General features: G+C 39.6%; 1 protein-coding gene across 1 annotated transcript in view; it reads left to right on the top strand.

The window, feature by feature from the left end:
* PRKDC (protein kinase, DNA-activated, catalytic subunit) overlaps positions 1-11880 on the top strand; it is a gene marked incomplete at its 5' end in the record, with an annotated part of 88385 nt that overhangs the window by 67841 nt on the left and 8664 nt on the right. Inside the window, 9 exons of the mRNA XM_082479176.1 lie at positions 1354-1534; positions 2051-2211; positions 3706-3917; positions 4972-5059; positions 5792-5935; positions 9433-9637; positions 10172-10239; positions 10502-10722; positions 11039-11131. Coding sequence (XP_082335302.1) covers positions 1354-1534; positions 2051-2211; positions 3706-3917; positions 4972-5059; positions 5792-5935; positions 9433-9637; positions 10172-10239; positions 10502-10722; positions 11039-11131 — 1373 coding nt within the window. The remainder of the gene's footprint in view (positions 1-1353; positions 1535-2050; positions 2212-3705; positions 3918-4971; positions 5060-5791; positions 5936-9432; positions 9638-10171; positions 10240-10501; positions 10723-11038; positions 11132-11880) is intronic.

Genomic DNA, 11880 nt, shown 5'->3' with positions numbered 1-11880 from the left:
TTTTTAATTGGGAGAGTGTTCTTGTGTTTCTGTGCTCCTGCATTTTGTGTGGAGAGGAAAGACATAGTCATAGCACCTGCATGCACAGTGGCAGGACAGGGCTTCGGAACATGATCCTCAAAGAAAGCCTTTATTTCAGCTGGGTATTTCTGAGCTGCTTCATGCTGTCAGACTATCCTATTTCATAAAGAGATCTTTATAATACTGATAATGATACTGATACGCTTATTTTATCTAAATAATTTTAGTGATAGAGAGGAGAGGGGTTTGTAAGACAGACCATATGCAGGTCATCTTTGTGGGTTTTGGGGGGAGGTGCACATTGGAAGAATACCATGACAGACTGTGCTGAATCTGAAACCGAATGTGTTGTTAGTTGTCCCAGATGCTGTGGCACTGACTTCTTGTCTGTCAAGTTGATTAAGAATTTGAAGTCCTTATTTCCGACTTATTTCTATTAATTTGTAAAGCCACTATGAAGACTCTTAGATATGAACCATATCAGTATAAAACAGCAAAAAATTGTTCTTAATTTGTGTTTTTATGGTTGTTAAAGAAAAGCAGATAAAGAAGAGATTCCAGCAAAAAAATTTCAGGTGTGTAGAAACTTGAGCAAAAGCTTAAGGTTCATTTATTAGCTAATTATTAAGAGCATTCTTCTTAAGGAAATCTAAAAGATGAGCAGAAAAGCTTTTCTCTGCCAGATGGGTCAGATTGGTATCCCAGATATTTCTATAAAATTAAGGAGCTTAACCTTATTTTATCTTAGTATTAAGCAGTACTCTGACACTGGTAGTTTCCCTCTACCTGCCTGAAATTCAAACTGTTTAATTTCAGTTACAGCATTTTTCAGTTGTCCCAACTTGTTCTCCAGCAGTTTTGTATTTTGTTTAATAACTACAATAGCTACAGTGTCTGAGGTTAGTAAACTTGTTGGCAATAAGTTCTAAGTATAGCTGTTATGCAGATGTTGCAGATATGTCTTAATATGAAAAAATAGCATTTTTAATTGTGTTTTCTGTTAACTGTTTGTGGAAGCTCTAGTAACATTAACTTTTTTGCAGTTAAAAAAATTCCACGTAACATTTCCAGAGACTAATTTAAGTTAAAAGTGTGGTTTATATTTTTCCATTGAAAATTGTGGAAATTAAAATTATGAAAATTAAAGTTCTGGAAATTACTGCTAGAAATAACATCCCAATTTTGGGGGATGTTATTTCAGCTCCTCAAAACATCTAGTACAGTTAGTTTTATCTACTCAAGACCTGCAACCAAGCTCCAGTTTAAAAAAAAAAAAATTGTTGAATGCTACTTGCTAACGGGTCTTTTTTTTCTCTTGTGGTTGAATTTCAGATATTGGCAGGTCTGAACAAGAAGGCTTTTCAATGTTTCAGCAGTGCCGCAAGGAAGTCCGAAGAGGAGGTGCAGTCCCACTCCATGGAACATGTAGATGTGATGGGAGTTATCGACGCATATATGACTTTAGTCGGTTTCTGTGACCAGCATCTCCGTAGGGAAGAAGAAGGCTTGCTTGGTTAGTTAGGATTTCTCCTAAGCATGTGAGGTGGATTTATCCATGATACGTGAGCTTTTGTGATACCCAGGAGGTGTCCATGAGCAACACAGCTTGAATTTAAATGACACAGTCTGTCCTCCAGTTCAACAGTATTTATATTGCTTTTTTCCCCCACTATTACTGCTAGCTTTGGTAGTAGTGAATCACTCGTAGTCTCCCTCTCATTTGTGAGATATATATCACATCCAGCAGATGCTTCCCTTGTTCCTTCCCAGACCACAGCAGTGCGGTGTTTAAAGCAGGCAAGATACCAGCAGTGATGCAGCTTCCCGATAAAGCTAATCCTTACAGTCCCCAAGTACATGTGTTGCTGATGGGTGCAGTTCAAACAGATGGGAAGGAGAACAAAGTAAAAATACAAAATATACCGGGGAAAAAAAAATACTGAATTGTAAAGATGAATGTTCCAGATGATCAAAGACGCGGAACAAGTGATGGTGTTTCTGATAATTTTTGTTTATTGTCTCTTGGCAGAAATTAACACTGCAGATCTGCAGCTATTCCCAGCTATTGTGGTGGAGAAAATGATAAAAGCTTTAAAACTGAACTCCAGAGAAGCCAGGCTGAGATTTCCTAGACTGCTGCAAGTAATTGAAAGATATCCAGCAGAGACATTGGGTCTAGTGACACGAGAGGTTAGTTGCTTCCATTTTCCTGGCATCAAATGTTGCCGTAAATCGAATTTAAAAGGTGGGGGTGGAGGTTGGATGGACAGAGAGGTTAGACTGGTAAGTTTTGCTTCGGGTAAATCAGATAAATTTGATCCCGTCCTTGTTCCTTGTCTTTTCTCTAACTTGCTGAGTCTAATTCATATGGACAGAAACTTTTTTCTTAAGAGTTTAACTTTTTGTCATTATTCTGATTCCAAATGTTAGTTTGAGAGCTGCTGGAGAAAAATTATGTAGCTGTTTTTCTTCCTTCTGAACGATTTAAGTTGTCTGATAAAGGTGCATAGGATTAGGGCGAGGAACGTATCTTATTTCTGTAGGCTTTCCTGTATGCAGGAAGCCAACAGCTTTTTCCAGACTCATTTTCCACTTCTCCCACCACTCCCTGTCCTCCTTCACTTCAGAGGTTACTACAGCTTCTTACTCCCTTCCACAACCTGTCCCTCCATTGCTGTTCCACAGCAGGATACTGTGAGCCGCGCTGCCTTCCCTGCTGTCATGGGACTACAGATAAGCTGAGAGGTCCTCTGTGACTCATGCCTGTTCCTGCCTTGGCCTGCCTGTGTTTTCAAGTCCATTGTGCTGGTGCTCACAGAGTGCCAGGCCCTGTTAGAGGAAGAACTCAAGAAAGACTGAAACACGGCTTAGTTATTCCAAGAAACTGAGAACATAGCAAAAACGGCTGAGGCGCACAAGGTGTGGCCACAGTGAAACTCTGATGGTTCAAACAGAACCTGACATCTGGTCCAGTTAACAAACCTCACCCAGAAAAGAGTTTCACCAGACATTTCTTTGTCCTCTCTCTTTCTGTGAGATAAATACTGGCAAACTGATCTTTAACTCTGTTAGAAAGGTAGGAAGAGATGAGACAGGAGGAAAGGAGTCAGAGTCTGATCTGTTGCTATCACAAGAAAATATATTGTAGCACTCCTTTCAAAAGTAATAGAGCTTTTGGAGTGAGGTGAGCATGAAATATATTCACGGGGGATGCTCTACTGAAATTAGTATCTGTCAGCAAGCCCAAACCGCTTTAAAGTTGAAGGAAGAACAAAACCGTGGTAAGACTTCAAGTGTTCTCCTTCCTGGCTTTTTTTACGCAAATAGAGACTTCAACCCAAAGGTGTTTAAACTATCCCTTCAAATTTTTGAGTTGTTTGTGTGTGGTGATCAAAAATTATTATACTGCATCCAGACAGAAAAGCCACAAGTTTGAGTATAAAAACTGCAAATCTTTGTAAAGGAAAACCTATGAAGCAGCAGCAATCAGTGGTGGTAGCAGTAGTAATAAAATGAAATCTGCTTTATTGGGGAATGTTTTTTGCAGCCTAGTTGACATTCTCTGTTTCCTTTTTGTGTGTTTTTGTCTGTCAGGCTGGGCCACAGAGCAGCTTTGTTAGCCTTTGCTATGTTTGATATTTTTGAGGAGGACCGAAGTTGAAAGCAGTATCTGTGTTTTTGCAGCTTTCTTCAGTTCCCTGTTGGCAGTTCATTGGTTGGATTAGCCAGATGATGGCACTACTTGACAAGGATGAAGCAGTAGCCGTGCAACACACTGTGGAAGAGATCGCAGATACCTATCCCCAGGCAATCGTCTACCCTTTCATGATCAGCAGTGAAAGTTACTATTTCAAAGATACCGCAACTGGTTGTAAGAACAAGGAGTTTGTAGAAAGGTGAATTTGCGATCAGAGTAGTTCTTTTGTATGTTTTTCATTCAGGAGTGGAGAGGTTTGTTTATTTTTTCTAATGAAACTGTTTTCTTTAGGGGGCGTGAGAAACATTAGGGGTAGTCCCATGCACACTGTGTTCTCATTTAAAGGCCTGGGGAAAACCAGTAGGTCAGCTTTCCTAGTATTAGACATACTCAGGTTGGTATTGAGTACAGGCTGTGGGAAGTTAGAATTTTTTCAGAGAAAAGCCAGAAGACCACAGAGAGGCAAGACCTTTCTACTGGTAATTCTGTGGTAGTCAGAATTTCTTTTTCCTTTTCCTACTATGCCGAGGCTGAAGGGAAATCCGGTGCATGATCAGGCTCTTACCATAGTAGATCACGGCACTGAGAGTCGGTACCCATCAAAGATGAAGATGAAGCTAGCTTGGACATTTAGAGTCATTATAATACCAAGTGAGAGCAGAGATATTTGAATAGAATAGATGCTTCTACCAGACTTCAGAGAGGGCCAGTGGAATAGATGCACATTATCTTTTGGGGAATGACAGCTCTTTGTTGTCGTCTTCTCTACTTATTCAGAGTGCAGTATGCACCTTCCAGGCAAAAGTCAACTTTTATCACACGGCGCTGTAGAAGCACTGATACAATTTTAGGTGTCCTTTTGCCTTTTTTTAAATCTCTGATACATTTGCTGAATTTCTTCACTTAAAGTAAGAAGAAAAAGTCTTGTGCTTCACAGACTGTCTCCCTTGAATTACTGTTGTGACAGGATGTATGGTCTGGTTAATGCCCGTTTCTGTTTTGCAGGTATGCTTTCGGCTCCCCCACCAAACTCCTATTTTCATAGTGGGACACTTAATTAAAAAATTAGGAGCTGCCTGGCAAGGACAGCCATGCAGGCCACAAGAGAGTTCTGAGGGGGGAGTCCTACCTACCCCCAGATTATTTTGCCAGACTCTTGAATATAGCAGACAATCTGGACCGTGGCTTATCTGCAGACTAAGTGGTGATGGTAGTTCCTGTTATGTCGTAATGCACTTTTTTTTCTTTTAAAGGATCAAGAATAAGTTGGACAGAGGAGGAGTAGTTCAGGATTTTGTTCGCTCTCTGGAACAGCTCTCAAATCCTATAATGCTTTTTAAGGTAAAGTGTAGTTTATTGTGTGTTTGTTTTTTTTTTTTTTTTTTTTTATTCCCTCCCCCCCTCCTTTCCCTTCATTCCTCACCCTCTGTTTAGGAAAGAGAGTGCTGGGTGGGGCTTGCCTCACTTCGGTTGATGCCACAGCCGCAGGATGCGGTTCAACCCAGAGTCAACTGGTGATGATGTCGGGGTGCTGTCAGCAGCTTTCGGTGGCGATGGTTTCCCTCCCTTGTGCCAGCTGGCTGTTTTGCACTGGCCTCTTACAGCTTTCTCCTTCAGGGTCTCTCTCCTGCCCCATGATCACTTTTCCTTAATCATTCTGAAAATGTTACAGAATTCCCATTTGTGGCCATCTCTATAATTTCTGACTACTTGTGTTCTTATGCCCTTTCCCAGCTCTCTGCTGGGCTTCTCTGTCTAGATTCTGACCCTGTTATCCAAAGGATTCTCATCTTGTCTTTGGTACCGCTCCTGGCCCTGTAGGGGCTTCCTTAGTTTACACCAGACATTGTGGTAATAAACATAATTATGTTAATAAAGTAGAAATGTTCTATCATGAGACAGCATGAAAGGCATATATTTCTATAGCTTTTTGATTTCTCTTGTGGTTGTTAAAAGACACATTAACTGACTATTAGTAAATACGGTAACCCAAATGCAATCTGAGCAGATCACCAAAGGGCAAAGGTCAGTAATTTTTTTTCTCAGTACTCATCTGTTTCCTTCTCTTTGCAGGATTGGGTTGAGGATGTCAAAAATGAGTTGGTAAAAGCTCAAAGGAATAAAAATAAGCTTAAGGAAATGTACGAAGGAATGTACAAAAATTTGGGAAATTTAGAGGCTCCTGGCCTTGGATTGCTGAGGAAGAGGTTTATTCAGGTATGTGTGATTACTGAGCAGTGTTGGCATTGTGTGCTTTTCTAGAAGGCACTAGAAAGTCAAAAGAGGGGAACAGATCACGGGTTTTACAGGTGCTGCGGGACTTGATGAGACGAGAGATCAAGTCAGGACTGGGATTTCTTTGCTAGAAGCTATAGACATAATGTAGTTCAACTTCCACTTCTGACTGCCCTGCAGAACTGAATGTTCCCCGTTGCTCAGCTTCTGCCTCCTCTTTCCCACATCCTGCCAGGTTCTCAGGGCCTGGGCCTCTCTGACCATCCATGAACTTGCACAGGAATCTGGCCTTGGTTTTCTCCCTGCTGCCAAGGATGTATGAGCACTTTAGGGTGTTTTGCTACATTATGCTACTCAAATTTGCTGCTGATATGAAGTTATTTAGGGCAAGTTATTCAGAAGAGTTACAACTATAAAGAATTACAGAAAGGGCTTTACAAAACTGGCTGAGATCTGAAATAGTGAAAGTCAGTGTAGGAAAATGAAGTGATGCATGTGACAAAAAAAAAACCAAACCCAAACCCTAGTTTCATATATAAATTCTTTGGGTTTGAGCTGACTATTGCAATTCAAGAAGAAAATCTTGATTTGTGGTAATCTGTGAAAACATCAGCTGTGAATACTCAAGAGCAGTCAAGAAAGAAAAGTGACTGTCAGTCATTATTAAGAATAGAGAACAAAATGTGGATTTGTACATTGACATAGCAGCCTGCTCTGACTCTTGCTTTTTGAACACTGTGGTCCTCATCTGCAGTTCTCAACATAGATATAATGAAACCAGAGAAGGTTCAGAGCGGCAAGAATAATCAGAGGTACAGAGTAATCTCTGTACAAGGAACAACATTAGCATTCCTCCAGTTGGAAAAGAAACAACGATGACAGATGCGATAAGGCTCTCAGCATCAGGAGTGCCAAGCATGGAGTAAATATTCTGTGGAAATGGCAGGTTCAAAACAAACAGGGAGAAGCGTTTCCTCATTCAGTACGCACTTAAGTGCTGAACGCCTGCTGCAGGGTATTATGGATGCTTTCATCAGTTCAAATAGCAAGTAGACAAAAGCACGGGGAGGGGGAAAATGCTTGGAGAGCTTTTACATACAAATGCACGCTTCTGGGTCCAGAAATCCCTGAGCTGCAAATTGTTGGAGGCCAGGAGAGCGATAGGCCTGTAGAAACATGGCTGTATGCTTGTACTGTATGCGCATCCCCCCTGTGGCCAGGGCTAGGTGGATCCAGGTCTCTCCCATATGGCCGTTCTTTTGTCACATTAGCATTAGATAAACTTAGTGTCCCTTGGGACATTCCTTCCCCACGAGCAGGGAAGGTGGAGGATGAGAGTAAGGTGTGAGTTTGGGAGGAGGTGGGTTGATATAGCAGCAGAAAGGACAATTGGGAGTTTAGGGGAATAAGAGTCCTTTGAATACGTTGCTGCAAGATAAGCTGGGTTTCTGATGATAATGACTTTAAACTTAAGAGTAGAGTACAGGGATAAGAATTTGCTGGGGTGGGGGTAGAGGGAGAGGAGCAGCTGTAGGTTGAGCCCTACAAGGTACAAGCGCAGCAAGGGACCTAGCGAGCACAAGGACAAAGGCAGTCAGTGTTTGGTTGCTGGGACGGCTTGTGTGCACTTCGGCCCACTTAAACAAAAAAATCCATGGCTCTAAAAAGCTGAAACACGTGCAGCAGTAGAGGATGCTGCAAGTAGTGCTTATTGTTAATTTGATAACAATAAAAAACAAAACAAAACAAAAACTGAGTAGTGAGAGATGAGCGAGGGAGATGCTGGAAGAGGGGTAGTGGGGGTGTTCCCCTCTGTTGAAGGGAAGAGGGAGAGCAGTATTCCTTTCACACGCCGCCAGCTGCAGAAGAGGGTAGAGGTGGTAGTGCACAGACTCTGAATTCTTTGCCCTCGTGCTGTGGTATTAATGGAGAAACAAAGTGTGCTGTCAGGATAACTATAGTTTCTAGTATCCTTGCTGGGAAAAAAAAAGTTGTATGGCTTGACTGACACATAAAATTGCTCTAATATGTGGAGTGCTTCAGGCTTTTAATCTTCATATTTATTATGTATATACAGTTTCAATTGTGTAATTCAAACAATAAAAATCTTGCTTTTACTTTCAACATGAAATTCCAGTAATGCATAGATAAAACTGTTGATGGATTGTGTTAATTAAAATACAGTATTAAGGCTATTAAATATTTGCTGCCTTGAATTTTAAAGGAAGTCAAAGACCAGAGCAGAGAAAGCAATCGGATGATCATCTGGAAATAGATTTAAAGTGATAAAGATGTTGACTGTAGCAGTCTCTTCTTCAGAAGGATAATATTTTCTGTATTTTCATTTACTTCAGAGAAATAGATGTGTCCTTCTTAGCTCGGGAGAAAAATGATCAGGCATTGAAAAAACAAGTGAGCTTACATATCTTTCCAAGCCATTAATACCAGTGAGGTCCAAGAGGGGACATCTGTTTTTTCTAGAACCTTGAATTACGAAGACAAGAAGTCAACTCAGTTAACTGCAGATAATACTCACTTTGTTTATTAAATGGATCACCTTGAAATGTCTTTGCAGTTCTCCTTTATCAGGATATTTAAAATACTTTTAAAATACGGTTTTATACATTTTACATCCAAATTATCTCAAAGCAAGTCATGAATAATAAATGTGATAGTAAATAAAACATTAAAATTGACATTTGCTAACATGATGCAAAAGATTCTCTTAATACATGAAGCTAATATGACATGCAGTATGTATACATGTAATATATCTTTTGGTTAGCAAAAAAATATATATAAAACTAGCTAGGCTGTATTTTCTTGCTATGTAGTATGGTTGCTGCTAATTTAAAAAAAAAAAAGTAAAACAACAACAAAACAAACCAAACAGAAAACCTAGACCTCCCATAAAGCACAAAGTAAGTTGATAACATCTAAAGACTGGGACATCAATTAAATGTTCTGATAATAATCCTGTATTTGGCTTCATAATGGTATTTGTGTAATAGCTACAAACTTAAATATTTGCATTTTATATTAATATATTTTACTAGCTGTTCTTAAATTTTTGTAAGCAGATGAAGTACGTGTATTAAGTTTTAACGAGCAGCATTATTGATGTGTTCACTCAGAATCAAACTGCAGCTGGAGGAGGTAAGGAGGGAGAAGCTTCTGATTTTGATATGGCAAAAAGGTGTATGATCTAATTCTACGGATCTTTGATATCAGTGGATTGGTGAAATGTAGATATTTCTGTTGATGATAGCTGGTAGGTCTACCAAACAGACAGTGAAAAAGTTCTGACAGAGTAGAAATCATTTATCGAGAGGAAAAAAAGAACTGGAGTGGAAGGATGATTAATATATTTTGGGAGCTCAGATGAAGATGTGTGTGTAGATAGGAACGCACCGTTTTGGTGTTCTTGGGGAGTTCCTAGCACTGTGTTAACAGGATTCCTTTCTATAAATAAACCTCAGGCTTTTGGGAAGGACTTTGAACATCATTTTGGAAAAGGTGGTTCAGAACTGTTGGATATGAAGGCTAGTGACTTTGAAGCGATTGCAACTTCTCTCGTCTCAAAAATGAACAAAAACCATAAAGAACCTGGAAACCTGAAAGAATGTTCACCATGGATGAGTGAATTCAAAGCTGAGTTCTTGAGGAGCGAACTAGAGATTCCTGGTAAGTTCCCCTTCAGTGTCAATGGTGGCCTGTCCCATAGAAGAAAGTTGCTCCTCTTGAGCTCTACTTCTTTTGTTGGCTGTATGGCCCTTCTTTCTGGCAGGGGTAGATTTTCATCTGAAATAAATCTGTTCATTTCATCATCTCTTAAATCTATTCTTAAGCTGTAGTCCTAATTTTTAAAATTGTATCTAAAATTTAAAAGGCCTGAATCCAGGAAATCTAGTATATAAATCTAATATATGTTTAAATCTAGTTAAAAAAGGTTATGTCCTCTTAAACCATTAAGAGCTGCAGTTCTAACAGCTTAAGAAGGAAAGAATATTTATTAGTAATTTGCAGATAAAATTATATGATGCGTATGATGGACTTTTATGCATCTAAAAATATTTTCTTCATAGGCATCATTCTATCAATTTGACAAAATATTAGGAAGTGTGTTCTGTTCTTAAACACACTTTAAAAAAAAATTAAAATCAGTCTATGTAACTTTGTTCTTCTCTTTTATTTTTTTTTTCCCCACTACCACTTCAGGGCAGTATGATGGAAAAGGGAAACCACTGCCAGAGTACCACGCAAAAATATCTGGTTTTGATGAACGGGTAGGTTTATAAGCTTGAATCAAAATCCTGTTTGATATAAATTTGAGTCCGTATTCCATTTGAAGAATTTGACAATAGGCAGGCTGTTGCTTGTGTACGCATCTTGCAGCACGTCAAGGAAACAGGCGTTTGCCTTTCTAGTAGTAATTGAGCCACTTGATTATGTCATCTAGGAATGCCAGATATGCTTAATTTCAGTGATGATTATGCAAGGCCAAGTCTTCTTTCACAAATATTTTGCTGTTTCCTGTCTTTTTCCAAGATAAGAGTGATGGAATCCTTGAGGAAACCAAAACGTATAACAATCCGAGGCAGTGATGAGCAGGAGTATCCTTTTCTTGTCAAAAGTGGTGAAGACCTGCGACAAGACCAACGTATTGAGCAGCTGTTTGATGTAATGAACATCATCCTTTCCCAAGATGCTTCATGTAGCCAAAGGAATATGCAGTTAAAAACTTACCAGGTCATCCCCATGACAACAAGGTAGGCATTTATCTCGAAGAGACAGAAATCCTTATGTTAATATCTATTACTGTTGGAACGTTGGAAAGTGAGATTTCTGTGTGCAGTATTCTGGTTCAGAGTGCTTTGGGTCTTGGTTTAATTTTTTTTTTTTTCTTTTTCTTTTAAACAACATTGAAATTGCTTTGTCTGGAAAGTGCTTTTCAGAGTATATTTAAATTGGTAGCTTTCAACCTTCTTTTAGCAGGGCCTAGAACACGTTGCTTCCTATGTGTGGTGTTCCTCTAAAGTTCAACTCTGAGCTGCTTGTTCACACCTCTGATTTCTTTTGTTCCAGGCTGGGGCTCATCAAGTGGCTGGAAAATACTTGTACTTTAAAAGAATTCCTTAAGAATAGCATGTCTGAAGAGGAAGACATCAGCTATAACAGGTGATGCTCGGTTTAGCTGTCTGCTCTAATAGAGACCACTACTAGTGGGTTTCTCGTGATAGTGACAATCTTGTGGCAACATTTCTTTTTTTAAACAAAAAAAGTAAAAGCACCTATAAGCAAGGAAGGAGTTTGTACTTCCTGACCCAAATTAGTAATTGGCAACTGTTTGTTTAATGAGTACCATTGTACTGGAATATCCTCCACCCAGCTTGTTTAAACAAGAGGCTTATAATCATGTGTGACGTCATTATCATCACCATTTCCTTATCAGCAGATTGATTTTTACAAGCAAAGGATTTTGATCTCTTTGATTTGATCAGGCAGGAAATGGACGTAGGTCAGCGAGGGGGGGGAGTGAAGGGGAGGGGAGCAGAGCAGAGACGGAGCTATTGAGAACCTGGGTTCAGCAGTGAGTCAGTGATGGGGGAAATTGGCAGCAGATGCAAAAAACACAACTGTAAAAGAACACTGACTTTATACAAATGCTGGGTTTGAATAAATTGGCCTTCTTTCTCTAGGTTGTAATTGGGTGATGTATATTTGTAGAACTGATTTAATTCTAGCATTTCAGCCTGTTTCTATCCTGGAATTTAGAAATGTGGTTTTATATACCAACGTTGTTCTTAGTACATAATCTCTGTTTGGATTTGTCAAAGTGGTGTTGTCACCGTTTATTTTCACTAGTTCCCTTATTTATGGGGTAGGTTGGTGGAATCTCCAGCGTGGAGGCTGGACTCCAAAGAGTC

The sequence above is a fragment of the Vanellus vanellus genome, assembly GCF_965231255.1.
Source record: "Vanellus vanellus genome assembly, chromosome: 2".
Lineage (NCBI taxonomy): Eukaryota > Metazoa > Chordata > Aves > Charadriiformes > Charadriidae > Vanellus > Vanellus vanellus.
The sequence above is the reverse complement of the archived record's forward strand: the minus strand, read 5'-3'. Positions and strand labels throughout refer to the sequence as shown.